Source organism: Pelodiscus sinensis, chromosome 3 (genome assembly GCF_052426305.1).
Source record: "Pelodiscus sinensis isolate ZL-2025 chromosome 3, ASM5242630v1, whole genome shotgun sequence".
Classification (NCBI taxonomy): domain Eukaryota; kingdom Metazoa; phylum Chordata; order Testudines; family Trionychidae; genus Pelodiscus; species Pelodiscus sinensis.
Genome location: NC_143054.1, coordinates 45,911,128 through 45,932,109, shown reverse-complemented (window position 1 = coordinate 45,932,109; position 20,982 = coordinate 45,911,128). Strand labels below are relative to the sequence as shown.

Here is a 20,982-nt window from a genome sequence, read left to right as displayed (position 1 = left end):
ATTTCTGCACACCCTTTCAAGGCAGGGCGGTATTCACACATCCTATGACAGCGCAGGTCCTGAAAGGCCTGGAGCACCTTTACCATATGTCAGGAACCCAGTTCCCCCTTGGGACTTGTATAATATGCTGCCAAGGCTCATGAGTCCCCCCCTGAATCCTTTGTGTCCTGCTCCTGCCTGCTTCTTTCCTGGAAGGTTGTCTTCTTGGTCACTGTGACTTTGGCCCGCCAGGTGTTGGAGATCAGGATGCTCATGTCTGAGCCCCCTTATATGGTCTTCCTATGGTCGTTTCCCAGATCCTCATGGTCCAAGACATCTACTTACCAGTCCTCTGTCTGAATCCTCATGCAGCAGATGAGGAGTGCAGGCAGCATACCCTGAATGTCAGGCAGGCACTGGCCTTCTATGTTGATAGGCCAAAGTTGTCCCATAAGTCAATGAAGTTGATGGCTGTCGTTGATGGAATGAAAGGTTGCATGGTGTCAGCCCAGAGACTCTTTTCCTGGATCATGGCCTATGTCCACTACCACTATGAACTGGCAAAGATGCACCTGCCAGCAGTCCCAGCTAGGGCACAGGCTTCTTTGGCAGTCTTCCTTACTCCTGAAACGAGACATTTGTCAGGCTACCCTCGTTGTCCATCCACAGGTCCATTTCACTTTATGAACTAACCCAGGAAGCTTGAGATGACACTGGCTACAGCATAGAAGTGCTCTGATAGGCAAAGTTCTGAACTGCAAACCCATCTCTGAGGATTCTGCTTGTGAGTTACCTACAGTGGAATCGACACAAGCAAGCACTAAAAGAAGAAAAAATGGTTATCTACCTTTGTGTAACTGTTGTTCTTTAAGATGTGTTGCTCGTATCCATTTCATTTCCCACCCTGCTACTCCTATGTCGAAGTTGTCAGCAAAAATGAATGGAGAGGAAGTAGAGATGGTGGGATCTGATATACCGTGCCATGACTGCCACACACCAGATGGTGCTATGGCCATCCTTACCAATACCACTAATGCAAAAGTCTCTGATGACTATGCCCACCCACAATGGAATGAACATAAGCAATACATCTCAAAGAACAACTGTTATGAAAGGTAAGTCATCATTTCTTTTCCCCGCAGGAAGGGATCACAGATTTGGTTAATTTTATCCCGGAAGTAATTTTCTATTTCTCATGATTCATAGTTATAGCAGGAATTATGTCAACTGCAATAGTAAAGGTGTATACTGATTTGCATTCCAGGTCTCTGTTTTTAGTTGCTATTACTCCATGAACACCACATTAGAAGCAGAATTTTTTCCTTTACTGGTTTCTTCTTGAAGGTACTTTTGGAAACTTTGAGCAAAAATGGTTTTACTATTTTAACTATTGTGGAAATAAAAAAATAAAAAATATGTTTCACATTATACAAAAATTATTCCTACCCTTTTTCAAAAACAACTGCTGCATTGACGACTGTGGTTGAAAACTTCAGAAAGTGGGAAACGAAATAGGAACACTGCAAAAGTGCTAGGCTACGTCTAGACTGGCCCCTATTACGAAATAGCCATGCTAATTTCCAACTTTGGAATAGGGAAATCCGCGGGGGATTTAAATAAACATGTCTGCCGCTTTTTTTCCGGCTTGGGGAAAAGCCGGAAAAAAGTGTCTAGACTGGCGCGATCCTCCGGAATAAAGCCCTTTTCCGGGGGATCTCTTATTCCTACTTTCAAGTAGGAGATCCTCCCCAAGCCGGAAAAAAAGCAGCGGCCATGTTTCTTTCGAAAGAAGGCGTTCTTGAATGTAAATAGGGCTTCTTCGAAAGAGAGCATCCAGACTCACTGGGTGCTTTCTTTCGAAAAAGCAGCTTGCTCTTTCGAAAGTTCCGCGTGCAGTCTAGACGCTCTCTTTCGAAAGAGGCTCTTTCGAAGATACTTTCGAAAGAGCCTCTTTCGAAAGAAGCCTGCAGTCTAGACATAGCCTGAGTCTGGATGCTCTCTTTCGAAGAAGCCCTATTTACATTCAAGAACGCCTTCTTTCGAAAGAAGCACTTTCGAAAGAAGGCGTTCTTCCTCGTGAAATGAGGTTTACCGCCGTCGAAAGAAAAGCCGCATTCTTTCGATTTAATTTCGAAAGAACGCGGCTGCAGTCTAGACGCAGGTGAAGTTTTTTCGGAAAAAGGCTACTTTTCCCGAAAAAACCCCTGAGTCTGGTGGACACAGCCCTAGTGATTAGAAATGCCCTGGAAATAGAATAAGCTACATGGTCAGATATGTGAAGTAAATTTATAAAGGAATTGCACAGGCCCCTAGTTTTCTGGACATGGGGGATAAAACTCTTCCCCTCCCCTCCAAAAAAGGCAGGAATATGTGCTTAAGATAACCCTAAAAGCCATCATGTTAACTCCAGGTTGCACCTATTCCTGTTTCTGAAAATAAAAATCTGTTCATGAAACAGTCCTTTAAGAACTGACTTGTAAGTCATCCAGGCTTTTGAAATTCCCCTTACCACTATTCTGTTCTAGTTTTTGCTTGCTCATGTCAGGTACATTCAGGTATCTGTATGCTAATTAAAAATTCAGCTATGTCCACCAAGTATACCTCAGTGCAGATTTCTCTTTGCATGCTGTGTAACTGACTTTTAGCTTAAGTGAACAGTATTGAAATTTTAAGAAATGTAATTTTACAGGCTCTTCAGGGACAGGTGTCTAATCACCAGGTTGCTATAGAGAAACTGAAAAAAGCTGCTGAAGTGCTTTTGGATACCAGGGGAACTTTACTGCCAGACAAAGATGAAATCCAGAAAACACTAGGTAAGAGTTTTATTTTTTCCAATCCTATCTTTTTTGCTTAAGTCTGTGGGCACATGCTAGAGGGGATAAGGAATGTACATTGTACACCAGAGGTGGGCAATAATTTTAAAAGGGGGCCACTTCACAAATTTCTGAATTGGCTCCGGGCCCTCCCAGAAGGGGTGGGGCCTCAGGTGCAAGAGGTGGGACCAGGAAACTTCTCGTGCTCCCCCCGCCCACAGACCCTGATTGGCCAGGAGGGGTAAGGGGGGAGAGGAAGCATGTGAATGATTTGTGCTCCCTCTTGCCCCGAATGCCTAGAGAGAAGCACCACCTGTTTTAAAACAACTGGCAGTTCCCTCTAGGTGCTAACGCGTGAGGAGATATTGTGCGTGCTCTCTGCCCCCAGGCATGGGTATGCAGCAGCTAAAGAGAACCTGGGGGTGGGGGGTGGTAGGGTGGCTACGGGTCAGATCCACTGGCTTGGTGGGCCAAATTTGGCCTGCAGAGGCTCCTTTGCCCACCCAATTCTACATTCTCTTGTCATTTTTTCATTTTTATGTCTTACTGGGATGAGATGTTGCCGCTATTCAGTGATTTTATTGTACCACTTAAAAAACAAGAAAAAAATCATAAAATAATATTGCCATAGTAGTGTTCAGATAAAGAACTTACAATCAAAACTGACAGGCCAGACAGAGAGGAGAAAGGAGTTATTATTGGCTCATTTGTAAACAGGGAACTGAGACAAAGAGTGACTGCTCTAGTGTCATGCAGGAAGTCTGCACCAGAGGGGTAGTTAAGAACTCCAGTGATCTGTGTCTTGATTCTGGTTATTAAAAACTACCTCGCCAGTGAAAACATCCTCCCCCCCCCCCCCGCCCCTTCTTAAGTATTTTTGTTTCTCTGTACTGTCATTGCTAGTTACATTGGAACATGCCGTTTACCCCAGCTTGGAATTTCAAGACACTGTGTGTGTCTCCCGAATAACTTTCAGTGATTTCATAAATTGCAGAGTAGACAAATAAATCATAGAGAAGCCTGATTCCACAACCGCTGAAATCAGTGGCAACACTGTAATGCACATTTGTTTAAGTATAACATAGCTTTGTTTAATTTAAAATATCTGTTATCTTTTAGCTTCAATAACACCGATACTTAAACAATAAAAAAAATAAAATTAGAATGATATTCTTTTCCCAATTTATCCCATTTTTTGCAGTTGTAAGCTCTGATCCTGAAATACTTTTGTCCTTATCTTTATGATCAGTCACAAACTGAGTACATGCATAAATATTTGCAAGATCAAGGAGGTATATAATAAATATATTTTGGTTATGTTTCAACTCTGGTTAAAACTCAATTAACATTTAATTATACAGAAGAATATACAGCAGAGTAAAGATCGGCATAGAGAAACTATTATATTGGAGCACATGGATAATGGCTGCTTAAACTCAGTTTTTGATCAAGGACAGACATATGGTTTCAGTAAGAAGGGAAAAAGAGATATGGGAAATGATGACTGAACTGACTTGAGAGAGTTCTTAGAAATTATTACTGCCATAGTAGAGAACATTATTAAAATATGTATCCAAAGCTAAAGATACAAGGGAAAGATGGACTAATCCTTTATTCCCCTGGTTTCAACCTTGAATTCAGCAGACCACATCTGTTTAACATTGTACAAATTACAAACGCCTTTCTTAAATCCTCTATTAAATCATCTGTCTTGGTTATAAAACTTAAAAAATAATGAATAGTTTTGAAGCACCTTACAGACTAACAAAATTTGTAGGTGGTATCCTGAGCTTTCATGGGCACAACTCACTTCATCTGAGGATATCAGCTCAAAATACCATCTACAAATTTTGTTAGTCTCTTGCATATATTGAGCTGGTGTTTTCGCCAGCATTTACATGGTGTACCGCTGATATTTTTAAAGTGAATTTCAAGTCTGTATTTTTCTCTATTTGTCTTCCTTTTGTTTACCATATGAAAGATAGATGTTTGATATGTACACACCTTTTGGAAGGCCTGGTATCAATGTAAAATGGACAGTTCTGAAGCAGTATAGGCTAAAAAAGAAAAACATCTCTGGGCTTTCTGAGGGTATTTACTTGTCTTTATGACTTAGATAGTAGGACAGATCTGGACTTATTTCCTTTCATATGGAGAACAAAAGCCAGAGTGAGACTCAAACAGTAGAAACAGAAACCTTGTTTTACAGAATTCACTGTGTGTGCTCTAGGAATCAGGAGCCTCTTCTGACAGTTTCACCTATTACTCATCTAAAACTCTTTTATAATTTACCTAAGTTGGCTCTGCAAGGCAATGAGCCACCTGCCCTAATTGAGTTCTACCTGTGGCCCAGTTGCTTTGATATACCTCAGTCCCAAGCTAATCAGAGAGGAAGGACTACTTGTGATCTCCAAGTTTCAGGAATTCTGCTCCCAGCATTCAGTAAGTCCTGGCTCAGATTCAGATCCTGATCGCCCTCTTAACACCCTCACAACAAATGCTGGCTTCCAGGGCAGCTGCTGGAGAGGCCTGTAAGGACGATCCAGTAGAACTGAGTACATCTAAATTGTACGCACCCTCATAGTTACGTACACAGTTTGTAAATATTGAGTATTCAAAATTTCATAGTAAAAATAAACCTTGTATTAATATTTACTGTGTTGTGATCTGCTTGCAGTTTTTGCTGATAATTTCCCACATTGAGGAGTAAAAATTCGAGAGCACTGTAAAATACATTTTAATTTAAAAAGTTGACTAATTGACCTTACAAAAGGTCATGTCATGACATGTCAACTAACTAACATGTTTGTCAGGCGAACACTAAGAAAGGAGATAAATTAGTGAGAATTATGACTAAGAATAGTGGAGTAAAATAAAAGAGAAAATATCATTATTGGGAAAAGCTTTCAGCTAATGAGATGGAATAATCTAAGTAATAGTTGGTTGGAATCATCCTTACTTGAGACATTAAAGCTAGATGAGTCAAGGCACAGGTAAACGTTCTTTAAAGAGCCATTGCAAAGGAAGGGGGATGGATTAGATCATAGAATCCTAGAGCTAGAAGATACTTCAGGAGGTCATTGAGTCCAGCCCCCTGCCCAAAGCAGGACCAGTCCCAACTAAATCATCCCAGCCAAGGTTCTATCAATATGAGACTTAAAAACCTCTAGGGATGGAGATTCCATCACCTCCCTAGGTAACCCATTCCAGTACTTCACTACCCTCCTAGGGAAATAGTTTTTCCTAGTATCTAACCTAGACCTCCCCGATTATAGCTTGAGACCATTGCTCCTTGTTCTGCCATTCGTCACTACTGAGAGCAGCCTCTGTCCATCCTCTGTGGAACTTCTCTTCAGGAAGTTGAAGGCTGCTATCAAATCCCCCCTCACTCTTTTCTTCTGCAGATTAAACAACCCCAAATCCCTCAGCCTCTCCTCGTGGGTCATGTGCTCCAGCCGCCTCATCATTTTGGTTTCCCTCCACCGGACTCTCTCCAGTGCATCCACATCCTTTCTGTAGTGGGGGGCCCAAAACTGGACACAGTGCTCCAGATATGGCCTCACCAATGCCAAATAAAGGGGAATAATGACTTATCTAGATATGCTGGAAATACTCTTCCTAATGCACCCTAATATGCCATTCGCCTTCTTGGCTACAAGGCCACACTGTTGACTCATATCCAGCTTCTCATCCGCTGTAATCCCCAGCTCCTTTTCTGCTGAACTGCTACTTAGCCAGTCTCCAGCCTGTAATAGTACTTGGGATTCTTCCATCCCAAGTGTAAGACTCTGCACTTTTCCTTGTTGAACCTCATCAGATTTCTTGTGGCCCAATCTTCCAATTTGTCTAGGTCACTTTGGACCCTATCCCTACCCTCCAACCTATCTATCTCTCCCCGTAACTTAGTGTCCTCTGCAGACTTGATGAGAGTGCAATCCATCCTCTCATTGAGGTCATTAATAAAGACATTGAACAAAACCAGCCCTAGAACCAGTCCATAGGGCACTCCCCTTGAAACCGACCACCAGCCAGACAGCAAGCCATTGATCACTACCCGTTGGGCCTGATAATCTAGCCAGCTTTCCAGTCATCTTACTATTCCATTTATCCAATCCATACTTCCTTAACTTGCTGGAAAAAATATTGTAGGAGACCATATCAAAAGCTTTGCTAAAGTCAAGGTGTATCACATCCACTGACTTCCCCATGTCCACAGAGCCAGTTACCTCATCATAGAAGCTAATCAGGTTGGTCAGGCATGACTTGCCATTAGATGAGCTAATGCGTTAGAAATTAGAATCCTCCAGATGATGTGGCCACTTTAGGTCACACAGCCAGTGCGTTCTGGCCAACAGTGTATCTGACTTTGGGAGGCTCACCTCAATGCAAAGTAGATCATCTACTTGTGTTATGTAAGTTCCTATGCCACAGTTCCAATCTGATGACATTATAGGGGGCATAGCTGGAGGGAAAAGTGTGTGGAAGGAATGCCCTATGCTTCACTAATCCCTACCTGATGTTTCAGTCCTTTGGGACTGTTAGCAGCTGGCATAAGCTAAAATAGCCCAGGGACCAGCCCTACAAACTGTTGCTCCAGGAATGGAAAGTGCTAAAGCAAGGTACAGGTCACCTTTTGCCTGCCACTGACTTTTCCCATATGCTTCTTGGCCATAGCTGTAGTTCCATCCTTTTAATTGTGGATTGTTAAGGTGCAAATCCTGAGGTCCCTATCTAAGCAAGTTTGGGTTGAAGTTTGCATCATAAGAATGTAAGAACAGCTATACTGGATCAGACCAATGGTCCGTTTAGCCCACTATCCCATCTTGTGACAGTTCCCATGAATGAATAGAATAGGGCAATTGAGTGATCCATCCCCTCTTGTCCACTACCAGCTTCTGGCAGCTAAAGGGTAGGAGCTAGGAGTATAGATTGCATTCTTGACCATCTTGGCAAAAAGCCACGAATGCACCTATCCTCCATGAACTTCTTTTTTGAACTCCTTTTTAGTTTTGGCCTTTACAACATTCCCTAGCAACCAGTTCTCCAGGGTGTGTGTTGTGTGAAGAAGCATTTTCTTTTGTTTATTTTATAGCTGCTGCATATTAATTTCATTGGATGATCCCCATTTCTTGTGATTTATGAAAGAGTAAATAACACTTCCTTATTCACTTTCTCCACACCATTCACAATTTTATATACATCTGTCATATCCCCTCTTAGGGTACATCTACACTGCACGGCTATTTTGGAATACCGGCGGCATCCTGATATAGCAACTCCATATACAGAAATTACTCTACACAAGCTGTCCATTATTTTGAAATATTTTTTGAAATAACGGGTGTGCTGTTTCACCATCCCAATAAACCTCATTGCACCACGTATAAAGGATGGCTCGAATAGTGCATTATTTTGAAATAGATTCAAAATAAGATGCGCAATTTGCATAGCACAAATTGTGTATCTTAATTCGAGGTTATGGTGCTGTGTACATGCATCCTTAGTTGTCTCTTTTCCAATCTAAAAAGTCCCAGTCTTTTTAATCTCTCCTTATATGGAAGCTGTTCCATACACTTAATCATTTTTGTTGCCCTTCTCTGTACCCTTTCCAATATAAGATATATTTTTTGAGATGGAGTGACCAGAACTACACATCGTATTTCAGATAAAGATATATCATGGATTTATATAGTGGTATTATGATATTTCCTGTCTTATTTCTTTCCCTTTCCTAATGTTTCATAACATTCAATGTAGCTTTTTCTAATGACTGTGCATATGGAATGGATGTTTTCAGAGAACTAGTCACAGGGCTGAGCAAAACCAGAGTTAGAACCAAAGGATTTTGCTTAGCAATTCTATGAGAAATAAGGGGAAACTTTCAGTGATTTCTATTCTATTTATTTCTTTTAGATGACATTGTTGGCAGATATGACAGTTTATCCAAGTCTGTGAATGAAAGAAACGAGAAACTCCAGATAACACTGACTCGTTCCCTAAGTGTACAAGATGGTTTGGATGAAATGCTTGACTGGATGGGAGGTGTTGAAAAGAACCTTAAAGAAGAGGGTCAAGTGCCTTTGAATTCTTCTGCTATTCAGGATATCATTAGTAAAAATATTGTAAGTAGCATTCTTTGAAGGAAATAATTGCTTCCTAATTCAGATAATATTTAACCATTTCAAGAAATAATTTTAGTCTCAGATCAACTCCTTTTAATGGAATCAAACTAAGATTTAACAAAAGTGTGTGTGGAATTACCTGTAGTTCTTCATATTTGAAAATAAATATGTCCAGATTCTCAGCTAAAGCAAATCTGGGTTGTTTCATTGAAATCAGTGTAGTTAGCCTGATTTTCATCAGGATCTGTCTTTAATTATTTCCTCTTAAGAACTAGGGGGTATTGTTGTTATCCCTCAGTATTACATCATGAAGATTTAAAAAAACAAATATTCTTAATAACATACGAGTCTTTGAAGCAGAAACAGGAGAAAGCTACTGTCAAATTCCCTCTGTCTCCGTGTTCAGATGCACTCGTACTTTGATTTTCCTTAGAATTCTTACAGTGCTGTCTTCTGTGGAGGTCACTGATCATGTTACCTTGTGCTTCTAATATGTTCTTAAGCTGCTCATTCATATCTTTAGGGATTGCTCCAAGAACTTCAGGAATCACAGGGTCCATCTTTATTTTAGTTTTTTCATAATTAATGAGCTTTTTGGCAGAGTTTTTCATACTTCTCTATCTTCTTCTCTTGTTTCTTTTGTATATTTCTGTCTGATACTATGGCAGATTCAATTAACATGGTCTCATTTGTCTTTTCTACAACAGCTATGGCCAGCCTGTTTGGTCTGTGACAATTACCAGATCCAATAAAATCTTAGCCTCTTCACTCTCTAGAGCACTTTCCATTCAGTGGTCATAATGCCACATAGTTCATTTCTATACTTGCCACAGATGCTCTACTGCATATTCATGGTGACCTCGCTGTGTCTTTTCATATATTCTCTTCCAGCCCAACTCATGCAGGTGCTCAACACATGCTCCACCAGCTCTTCTTTTTCAGAACATATTCTACAGTTTGGAAAGCAGTTTTGTCAGTCAGTTTTATTTTGAAAGCAATTAAGCCTTAAAAGCTGCTCTTGTGAACTCATAATGAGGTTTTCTTTCTCTCTTTTGAGGGGTACCCTTATACAAGCAATGAGTTCAGTCTCTCTCCACTACTATCCTTGCATTGATTTCTGTGTTAACAGTCACTTTGTTGACTTTTGTATGTTGTAAATCTCACAGCTCCCTGATTACAAGGTACTCGTAGGATCCATGTTTTAGATGGTGCCTTCTTGAACTTGTAAGCCCCTGATTGCACTGGTTTGCCCCTCTTTACAAATGCTAACACTTATTTAGCGAAATCAGTGTTCAGCTTGATATCTTCACCAAACTTTTTGACACGTGAGCCATCTCTCAATATCCTTTTACGACTGTCCATATTTCAGATCATGTATTTAATATGCCTGGTTACATGCTTGCTGAAATTTGCTGATATAGTAACAACAATTTATCTTCTCAAGCTTCCATTTCAGCTGCACTGGTGATAAGGAATCCTCTTGAAAGATTCTTTTTTTCATTTGGACCTCATCAAAGGGAGTCTCCTCCCAGTAGAGTCCCAGTATTCCAGTTTACCATAGATTGCTGCAGAAGGGAAATGATCTTTGGATGAACATCAAGCATTTTTAGTGTCTTTGTGATTCATTATTGTTATGTGGTTTTTGAGTAGCTTGTCCACACCATTTCTAAGTTTTCTTTTTGTTTGTTTGTTTGTTTGTTTGTTTTGAATCCTCTGTGTTTCCTCTTTTCAGCCTGAGGTGAGTGTTTTGTTCCTTTCAAGTTTACTATGCAGTTGCTTTGCTCAGGAGGCAGCATTCCATTAAGTTAGTGCTATTCAGATCTTCTTTCCCAGAATTGCCAGTAGAAGTTTCCACATAGCTGGTAAGCACATAATGGATCTACAGTTCATAGGATCACTGATTCTGTCTTTCTTTTTTTGTATGAGAATGGTTCTCCCTGTCACCATCCATCTGGGACATCTGCTCTTCAAACATTTATTAAGTTATTCAAGCCAGAATGTATGCACCCATCTGGTCTGAGTGCTTTCCAAATCTTCACTCCTCTCAGTACTTCATCTATTTCTTCTTTGATATTCCTGTGTATTACTCTGCTTTGTGATTTTAAATGTTTATGTCACAATTTAATGATTATTGTTCTTATTGTTCTTCTTATATTATTATGATTTTATGGTGAACCTGAGTTATCAGTGCCATTTCTTAAGACTTCTTTATAACCCCTCCACAATAATTGTTGATTGTTTCAGATGCTGGAACAAGATATTGCAAGTCGCCAAAGCAGTATAAATGCCATGAATGAAAAAGTGAACAAATTCATAGAAACAACAGATCCATCCACAGCATCCTGTCTACAAGCTAAAATGAATGAGCTCTCTGTACGGTTTGCTGAAGCAAGTACCAGACACAAGGGGAGACTTGCAAAGATGGAGGAATTGAAGACCAAAGTGGAGTTGTTTGAAGGCTTGTCAATAAAACTTCAGTCATTTTTGGACAAGAAAACTCAGGCTCTCAATGAGACTGATGTTCCAGGAAAGGATGTTACTGAAGTGTCTCAATATATGCAGGTATTGTACAGCTCCATTTGTTCATAGTGTAGATTTTTGCCTTCACTTACTCACATCGTGATAGTGACCAATATAACAAGCTAGTTCTCCAACTTTAATAGAACAGCTAAGATCAAGGATTGAATTTTGAACAACTGATCATAGAGCCCAATATAAAACTGGCACTTTCTATTCATTTCTGCAGGAAACTAGTTCAGCGTTGGTAGATCATAAAAAAGATCTCGACATTTTGCATCAACTTCTAGAGGAGCTTTCTGTCCATGGTCTTCCTGGGGACAAGGCATTGGCTTTAGAAAAGTTAAATGCTTTGACAAAGAAGTTCAAGGAAGTGGAAGAGACCGTAAAGGAAAAGTTAGTACAATCATCATTAACATATTTCCACTTTACAAACAACATTTTGTAATGAATGTCATCCTTTCGTATGCAGTGTATGGTATTGATTAAGAAAAACAGTCTTCATGTTTGAGACCACACTTGTAGGCTGTTTGAAGGTAAATGATTGAAACTTGTTATTATCTGCAGAAAAAAAAAGCAACCCTTACCTCCTGCCATGGTCTTTGCAGTGGTGCTCTCAGTTCCAGTAGTAACTGCTGCATTGCTTCTCAGATGGAATACAAGGTGCTGCATATGTAAGCTGCAATAGAGTTACAATTAGAATGCAGAGGATGAAAGGAAAATGAAAAGAATGAATTTTCATTATGGTTGGACCATATGTACAGAGAAATTAGATTTCCCAAATGTTGCTCATATCCATAAAATACATTTGAGTTCAGATTAATGAGACCAGGATGTACACTTTTCTGGTTCTGGTCCAGTCCAAAAACTGAAACCAATCGAGTTGCTGAGGCATGTAAAATTCCCTTTTAGATTAACTGGTTTTCAAATTGATGTCACAAAAATAAAGTCCTGACACAATGGGATAGTGTGTCCTTTCAGTGTGCGCTTGTAATTGATGGAAATGACAGTATTGGGCATGGAAGTCATGCTTAGTTATTATATAGTATTAGATGGTATAGAAAAATAGATAAGCCTTCCCAAGAAACAGATTTGCAAACATTGTTCTTCTTCAAGTGATTGCTCATGTCCATTCCATGTAGGTGAGCGCACGCTGCATGCACCTGTCATCCAAAGTTTTTTTTTCCTTAGCAGCACCTGTTGGACCAGCAGGGGAGCCCCCTGGAGTGATGCCGCTATATTGGCTAATATATACCCCTGCTGGCTCTCCGCCCCTCATTTCCTTCTTTCCTCTCATGATGTCGTTGGAGTGCTCTGTTCTTGCTTTGCAAGTGCTCCTAGGAGTTCTCACCCATTTGTAGTTCTGTTGTTTGTTAATGCTAGTTCTTATCTCAGTTGTTAATAATATAAGTAGCTATTTACTACTTAATTGGGGCATGCCTGGATCCCAAGTCTTCAAGACCTGTGTTAAGTGCCAGAAGCCTATGCCCTGAGAAGACCCGCACAAAGCCTGAAAGATTGGTAAGGCTTTCAAGCCGCGGACCAAGTGAGAACAAGAGTCCCACCTGAAAATCGTACTCATGAAAGTGGCGCTCCGCCCGGCACCAGCATCGGACCCTGCACCAATTACCCACAGTGCACTGGCTTTGGTGTGGGAGGTACCAAGCCCCTCGCGCACCTCTCCGGCATCGTGTGGGTCTCTGCACCGGTCTCAGTCTCCAGTGCCACAGAAGAAACAGAGACCTAGCTAGGGCAGGTCTCCATTGAGGCATGTGCTGTCAGAGCTCCTCAGGTGGTGCACATGGCACTGGCAGGATCGGCACCTGGACCATTGAGATCGGGTCAGCACTATTCCAGCCCACGTTGGGACTTGAGACCAGTGGAGGACCTCCCAAAGCTCTCGACCCCTGTAGCCTTTCAGGCCACAAGGGACCTCATCAAACTGACCCTGTCACCGACCTCACGGGGGCCCTCCAAGGAGCATCAAGTTTGGGAGCTCTCGGCTGCATCCACAGCGCCATCGGCCCCAGCACCGGACGTGAAGGCCCATCACCGCACCATGCCAGTACCAATGACTTTAACACTGGCGCCACCAGCCCCTGCACCATCCCTGCTGCCAGCACTTGCTGTAGCATTACCACCGTACTGACTCCAGCACCAATCCAGGACAGCCATGAGGCACCGGCTCCCCCACCGCTGGTGTCTTAAACCCTTCCCTCAGCGGCAAGTGGTCTGGCACCATTGCATTTGATGCCTCTGCCTCCTCCCTGGCACTGGAGGAAGCCGGAGTCTATGTCTCGACATGCCCCTGGGCATAGGTCACTGACTGCAACAACTACATCACCACCCTGGTTGACCTCCGACTACTCAACTGACTCAGAGGCGGAGTCAGCCTCATTGTCACTGGGCTCCAGATCGAGATCGAAGCACATGTCCTATTCACAGCACCGCTCCTGGCACTGTAGCTCGTTGGTGCACTCTGGGCACTAGTAACATTTCTAGGCCCCACAACTGACCCTGGTGCAACCACCACAGCAGTTCTGACTACCCCAGTGGCAGACTCCTGGACAGTGGCCCTTTTGGACCTTCTGGACATATCACCAGAACCAGTGTGTGGGTCCCCTAGAACGGAGTCTGTTGTTTCCAGGCCCAAAGTCCCTCCATCAGTGACCCCTCTGACCTGCTCCCCTACTTTCGGGGCAGCCTTCACCCTGACCCTCAGTGGAGAGGGGGCCGTCCTTGTTGCAGACCCACACGCTGGCATCCACAGCGGCCTCTGAAGCCCCCCTCACAGGTCTGGGTTGCAGATGGGCCAATGGGAGCTGCGGGAAGCAGTGTGGGCTGGAGGACTAGTAGGGCTGGTGCTAGCAGGAGGGGTTTCCCCCATCCACCCACACTCACTGACAGTGGCAAGGTAAGTGGAGCAACAGAGCCCCAAATGCTTTGCTTCCCCAGGTGCAGTCGCCCTGTTTCTTGCTGGGGAGTGTAGGGGCAGTCCCGCCCCATTCCTCCAGAGTGGTGCAACCAGGAGAGCAAAGCAGATGGGGCCACCTTGCTCTGCTTCCCCTGCTCTTGCCAATGAGTGTGGGGAGGCAGGACCCCTCTTTCCGGTAGCAACTCTTCCCTCCCTCCTCCGCACTAGTATTCCCGCTGGCTGCTGACTGGCTTTCCTGCCTTTGATTCTTTGGTCACATAACACCTCATTGCACCCTCCCATGCAGCGCGTCCTGTATTTAGCTTGACTGTTATCTATCTGCCTTGCTAAATTTTACAATTAAAAGGGTAGCTGTAAATTCATGGGCTTCTTCCATAACTCATGGAAGTCAATCATTAAACTCATTGTCTTCAACAGTGGAATGATTGGGTCAGTAATTACTTAGTTCTGTTGATATAATCAGAATGATTAGTGGTTTTTTGCACTCAAGTTCTTTGCTGTCTTTAATTGTCTAGAGAAGAGGATGTATCATCTTGTCAGGAACAAATGGAGACTTTCAAGCTCCTTGTAGAATCTTTAAAGAAATGGATGATAGAGACAACAGATAGGATTCCAGCTGTGCAACCATCTTTAAATACAGAGCATTTAAAGAAACCATTGGAAGATATTCGGGTGAGAGACTGTGTGTAAGAAGGGATACTATTGCTAATGGAATTTGGGGTTAAAAAAAGAAAAACATTTGCACTTCGTTTCATATCTTGTGCTCTATAATATATATAAAGATTTGGTGGAATATTTTCTTTTAACTGGCAGGCATCAGGTTTTACTATTTTACAGACCATCCTTGGTTCTGCCATTATGGTAGGGGATTTAGCTTGATCGCTCGAGGTCCCTTCCAGTTCTAGTATTCTGTGATTCTACATGGTCACACTTACTCCTCGTTTAGATATTAAGGTGCCTTATATATACTTTCTTCCTTTTTCTTTGCTACAGTTAGCAGTCTTCCATATCCTAAAATATATAGAGAGCAGCCAGAATAGTAGAGCATGCAGTCAGTCTCACTGACAGTGCTAATAATACTTATTTGGAGGGGCAGGGAGGGTCGATGCATTACACAGGCTAAGAGCTCAGTATCATGCCTAAAGGCCTTATACATCCCTTTCTCCATGCTAAGTATTTCAGATTTATTTTGTTCTTTTTAAAAATGTAATGAACAAACTTGAAAATATTACGTTTTGGTTATTCAGAAATTAGAAGAGGAATGGACTTTAAAAGCACCTGAAATTCAGAAAATGAATAACAGAGGAACATCATTATGTAACTTAATCTGTGCTGTGACCTCTCCTGCCAAATCCAGGGCAGCTGCAAAATCAGGTATGTATTTGTATGATCAGCTAACCTCATTTATTATAAATATTTAATTTAAAAATAAAATAAAATGTTTTGCTTGTTGAATAAATATAAAGTTACTGGGTTTGCTTAGTAAACTTAGTGTGTGTGAAAACTCAGTAGGCCACATTAATTGTCCTGAGTACAATTTGGCTTGGCTACATTTACACTAAGGCTCTGGTAATTTACTTTAGGATTCTGTGTGTGTGTGAGTGAGGAGAATCAGGCCCTAAAATCCTTTGTCAATTCACAGGACATGTATATATGAGCACTGGAAGTGCAATCTTTTTTATGTTATTAATAGCCTGTGTCTTGAATTAGATTTTTCTGGGTGGTTTAGTCTGCATGCCCCTGCAATGCCTGATGTCTCTTCTGAGTCTTCCAAGAAGTGCTAATTTAGACCATAAGTCAGCCAACACTGTGGTATATGCATACCTTTGCTCAATGAGTACATCAGTGTGGTTGCTCATATATGTAAATCTAAGCATGCACTTGAGTGTTTGCAGGATTGCGACTTCTGTGCTGGTGATGTGATGAGGACACTTAGAATCATAGAATTGTAGGGTTGGAAGATACCTTATCAGGATGAATCCCAGCTCAGTCATCTCAGCCAGGGCTTTGTGAAGCTGGGACTTGAAAACCTCTATGGATGGGGATTCCACCACCTCCCTGGGTAACCCATTTCAGTGCTTCACCACCCTCCTATTGAAATAGTTTTTCCAACCGAGACCTCCGCCACAGTAATTTAAGATCATTTGCTCCTTGTTCTGCCATCTATCACTGCTGAGAACAGCCTCTCTCCTTCCTCTTTGGAATTCCCCTTTAGGTAATTGAAGGCTGCTATCAAATCCCACCTCATTCTTCTCTTCTGTAAGCTTTAGCCAGCTTTCTGTTCATCTTACAGTCCGTTTACCCAATCCATACTTCCTCAACTTGCTGCCACAAATACTGTGGGAGACCATATCAAAAGCTTTGCTAAAGTCAAGATATATTGCACATCCACCACCTTCCCCATGTCCATGTAGCCAGTTACCTCATTATACCTCGTCACATATGTCTGTTTAAAAGGTAAACTCAGATGAGCACGCTCAGTAGGGCACTTAGCAGACAGATAACAGCAGTTTTCAATAAATATGAGTTGGAGCTGAACCAACAATCTGGAGGAGAAAAGACTATCCCATTATCACTCTGCTTAGTCAGCCTCTCTTTGTAGCTTGCAGCTTAAGTTTTTCTTTGGAATCTAATTTTAAAGAGAATAAATCTCTGTATTTCGGAGTTGCAGGTGGCACCCAGCCCAATAGCATTTAAGGGCTTAAAGTTGGGTTTGTTTTACAGATACTGGTAAATTTTGTTAAACAGAATTTAAACAAGTTGGGCAGAATACACACTGGGGCTACGTCTAGACCTTTTTTTCCTCTTTGCCCTACATCCAGACAAATAAATGGGACAGCATTTAACAGCCAGTATATTCACCAAGCAAGAGCAGTCCGGTAGATTATTTATGAATTGTAATGCAAGAGTCCCCTTGATGAGAAATTCAGCTTACTTTTTGGGGTCAAAGAGGAAGAGAGGAGTATGAGAATAGAGAAGCTCTTTCTTAAGGCAGTCAAATATGGTTTGGTTGTTTTCGTGTATGCTTTATTTGGGGACAGTGCTGGTGGGGGCTCTTGCATTACAATTCATAAATATTTGGCCTGTTTCTGCTTCTTGTGAACCAATGTAAACTTTGGCACTGGGTAGAGGTGCAGTAATTAAATATCTGCTGTTCTCTTGCAATACAGAGAAAGGTTGAAGCTGTATTTTTACAAAAAAATGTGAAAATTGAGTTCACTTCTAATTTGCTTAGCATACAATTCTATCAAATCAGTGTTATTTTTCTTGATAAATGAGTGTGGGGGCGGGGGCAGGAGAATTGTAAGAAGAATGTCGATATTTAATTTTCTGTTTGTACTAGTGAAAATATTCTATGCAACAAAGCATAGGCAAATCCCATCATTATGTTATGGGGGCAATCAGTTTTTCTCCCTGATTTAGTCTCTCTCCCCATTCTCCAACTGCCACTGTTGTGGTACTCATTTTCCAGCTGGTGGCCAGGGATGAATGCACAGTCTTCTCCAAGGCAACCATTAATTCTGCTCTATTAATCTGTCATCTGGGAGTACTCTGTATACATGTAGTAGATACTGGAGGTTCCTCTCCTTCCCCTCCTCATTTCTGTTTGTGGTTTGTCTGCTTTCCACAGGCCTGAGGTTGTTCCCAAATCCCTTGAAACAGTTTATGGAAATAATTCCATTGAAAATAGTAGAACTACCTTTGTGCGTAGCTACTCACTAGTGGGAGTAAAGACTTCATAATATGGCCCTGATTAGGGGTTCATTTGTACAATTTTTGATAAAAAATGAATAGTACTTACTGAGAGCCTTGTTCTGAGTGATTTGTCCCACTGAAATCAATAGAAGTTTCCTGTAAACAACCTGTACTCAGTGTAAGAAAAAGGAGTCAGAATCTGGTCTAAAAAATAAGTCTGGGTATGTTTACACTACAGAGTTAATTCGAACTAACAGACGTTAGTTCGACTTAACTTTAATAGGCGCTACACATACAAACCGCTAGTTCGAACTTAATTCGAACTAGCGGAGCGCTTAATTCGAACTAGGTAAACCTCATTCTACGAGGACTAATGCCTAGTTCGCATTAAGTAATTCGAATTAAGAGCTGTGTAGCCACTTAATTCGAACTAGTGGAAGGCTAGCCCTCCCCAGCTTTCCCTGGTGGCCACTCTGGGCACCACCAGGGAAACTCGTCTGCCCCCCTCCTGGCCCTGGAGCCCTTAAAGGGGCACGGGCTGGCTACAGTGCCCATGACAGGTGCAAGCCTGCCAGCACCCAGCCAGCAGACCCTGCACCTGGCACGGATCGAGCCACCCACCCGATGCCCCCCAGCCCTCCCTCTCTTCCCGGGACCAGGCTGGCGGCTCCCGGGAGCCTGCCCGGGTCCACAAGAGGCGGGCGCCCACCTGGTCTAGTGCGGACATCGTGGACCTCATCCACGACCTCCACACTAGCCACAGGAAAGTGGCCGGCTACGGCAGGATAGCTGCAAGCCTGGCCACCCAGGAGCAGGTTTGCATGAAAATCAGGGTGGTCCAGTGAGACCCCCGACTCTGAGCCCTGAGCTTAGAATGGCCGTACTGGGTCAGACCAAAGGTCCATCTAGCCCAGTAGCCTGTCTGCCGACAGCGGCCAACCCTAGGGACCCCGTAGGGGAAGGACCGAAGACAATGACCAAGACATTTGTCTCGTGCCAACCATCTCCAGCCTTCCACAATCAGAGGCCAGGGAAACCATTTTATCCCCTGGCTAATACCACTCCATGGACCCAGCCTCCATGAATGTATCTAAATTCTCTTTAAGCTCTGTTATAGTTCTAGCCTTCACTGCCTCCTGCAGCAAGGAGTTCTCCAGGTTGACTATTTGCTTTGTGAAGAAGAACTTTCTTTTATTAGTTGAAGCCTGCTACCCATTCATTTCATTTGGTGGCCTCTAGTCCTTCTATTTTGGGAACTAATGAAGAACTTTTCTTTATGCACCCTCTCCACACCACTCATGCTTTTATAGATCTCTAGCATATCCTCCCTCAGTCTCCTCTTTTCTAAGATGAAAAGTCCCAATCTCTTTAGCCTCTCTTCATATGGGACCTGTTCCAAACCCCTGATCATTTTAGTTGCCCTCCCCTCTCCCATCCTCTCTCTTCCCCTCTCCCACCATCTTTTCCCAGTCTCCCCAGAGGTTAACCCCTCCCCCCCCCCCGTTTTGTTAAATAAAGAGAGTTTCTATTTTTGAACACACGTGTCCTTTATTTTGTACATCAGGAAGGGGGGCTATGGTGGGGTAAGTGGAAGGAGGTGAGGGAGGAATGGGGTATGAGCCCCCAATGGGGAGAACTGGGGTGGCTCTGCGGGCTCCTCGGGGTGGAAGCTCTCCTGCAGCCCCCTGATTGGGCCCCCCCCCCCAGATGGCAGCCTGCGGCAAGTGCAGCCGGGCTGATGGCCAAGTGCTATGATGTGCCAAGTGTGGGCACTCAGGGCACTCCAAGCCAGGACTGCTTTGCTGTCCTCCATCGAGTTAGACAAGCGAGCGGGGAACCCCTGAGAACTATCTGTCCAGAGTGGGGGTCGGGTCCCTTTAAGCACAGCCCTTGGCTAGCCTGAGACAGAAGCTCCACGCTCTAAATCCTAATCTGATGCCCTGCTGGCACTGCTTCCGGCCAGCCTTAACCTCAGTTCAGGGTCCACTCAATGTGGACATGCTAGTTCGAAGTAGCAAGATGCTAATTCGAACTAGTTTTTAGGTCTAGATGCACTAGTTCGAATTAACTAATTCAAATTAAGTTAATTCGAATTAGTGCTCTAGTGTAGACATACCCTCTCTGATTTCAGCTGGACGATTTTATAGTGCAGTTGTGCTTGGAGTACACAGTCCACAGGAAGAGGTGGGGCAGACCCATGCAATAGTTATAGAATAAACAAAATCAAAGATTTGTATCCTAAGTATGATATATCTGTGCTATTTTAAAATTCCATGCTATTTTAACATGATGAGAGCTGCATTTCATATCTGAAAGTGATATTTTGTAAAGGATTGTAATTTTGCATGAAAAGGCCTCAGATATTCCCAGAGATTGGAGAATTGAAATTGCAGCTTCAATTAGTGCTACATCGCTAAGTTTTTTTCTCTCATCTGTAGGTGGAATAGTATTAAATGGTGAAGGAGCAGCTTCAGGTCTTCAGAGTTTCCTGACCAATAAAGGTGAATAACTACCAAATAAGATTCTCATATGAGACAGAGATACAGATTGTTCCTCCCTGGTCTGGTAACATCCATGGGCCAGCATGAACCACAGATGTTCTTGGACCACAGAGCCCAGAAACAGGGAGGTCTGGTGGTGGGGGCAGGAGTGCTATAGGGGGCATCAGCGACTCAACCAAGAACCCAGTGTGTGAGGGGGAGTGGGGAAGGTTGGGCAGAATGGTGGGGAGTCCTGGCCCCAGCGGCTGGGGAGCTTTAGCCTGACTGTGGAGCTCCAGTCATGACCAGGGAGCTCTGATCCCACCGGTAGCCAGAGAGCTCCAACCCCACCGGCAGCCAGGGAGCTCAGGCCTGGGCTGTGGAGCTCTGGCCCATCCCTCGGCCCCAGCCGCGAAGCCAGGCGGCTGCGGAGCTCTGCC

At 43.0% G+C, this 20,982-nt stretch overlaps 1 protein-coding gene across 28 annotated transcripts in view; it reads left to right on the top strand.

Moving 5' to 3' along the window:
* DST (dystonin) overlaps positions 1–20,982 on the top strand; it is a 466,993-nt gene that overhangs the window by 320,096 nt on the left and 125,915 nt on the right. For all 28 annotated transcript variants that reach the window (XM_006110983.5, XM_025182427.3, XM_075923642.2 and 25 more), the window contains 7 exons: positions 2,669–2,792; positions 8,706–8,914; positions 11,159–11,476; positions 11,661–11,827; positions 14,882–15,038; positions 15,614–15,740; positions 20,501–20,563. In XM_006110983.5, the coding sequence (XP_006111045.3) occupies positions 2,669–2,792; positions 8,706–8,914; positions 11,159–11,476; positions 11,661–11,827; positions 14,882–15,038; positions 15,614–15,740; positions 20,501–20,563 (1,165 nt within the window). The remainder of the gene's footprint in view (positions 1–2,668; positions 2,793–8,705; positions 8,915–11,158; positions 11,477–11,660; positions 11,828–14,881; positions 15,039–15,613; positions 15,741–20,500; positions 20,564–20,982) is intronic.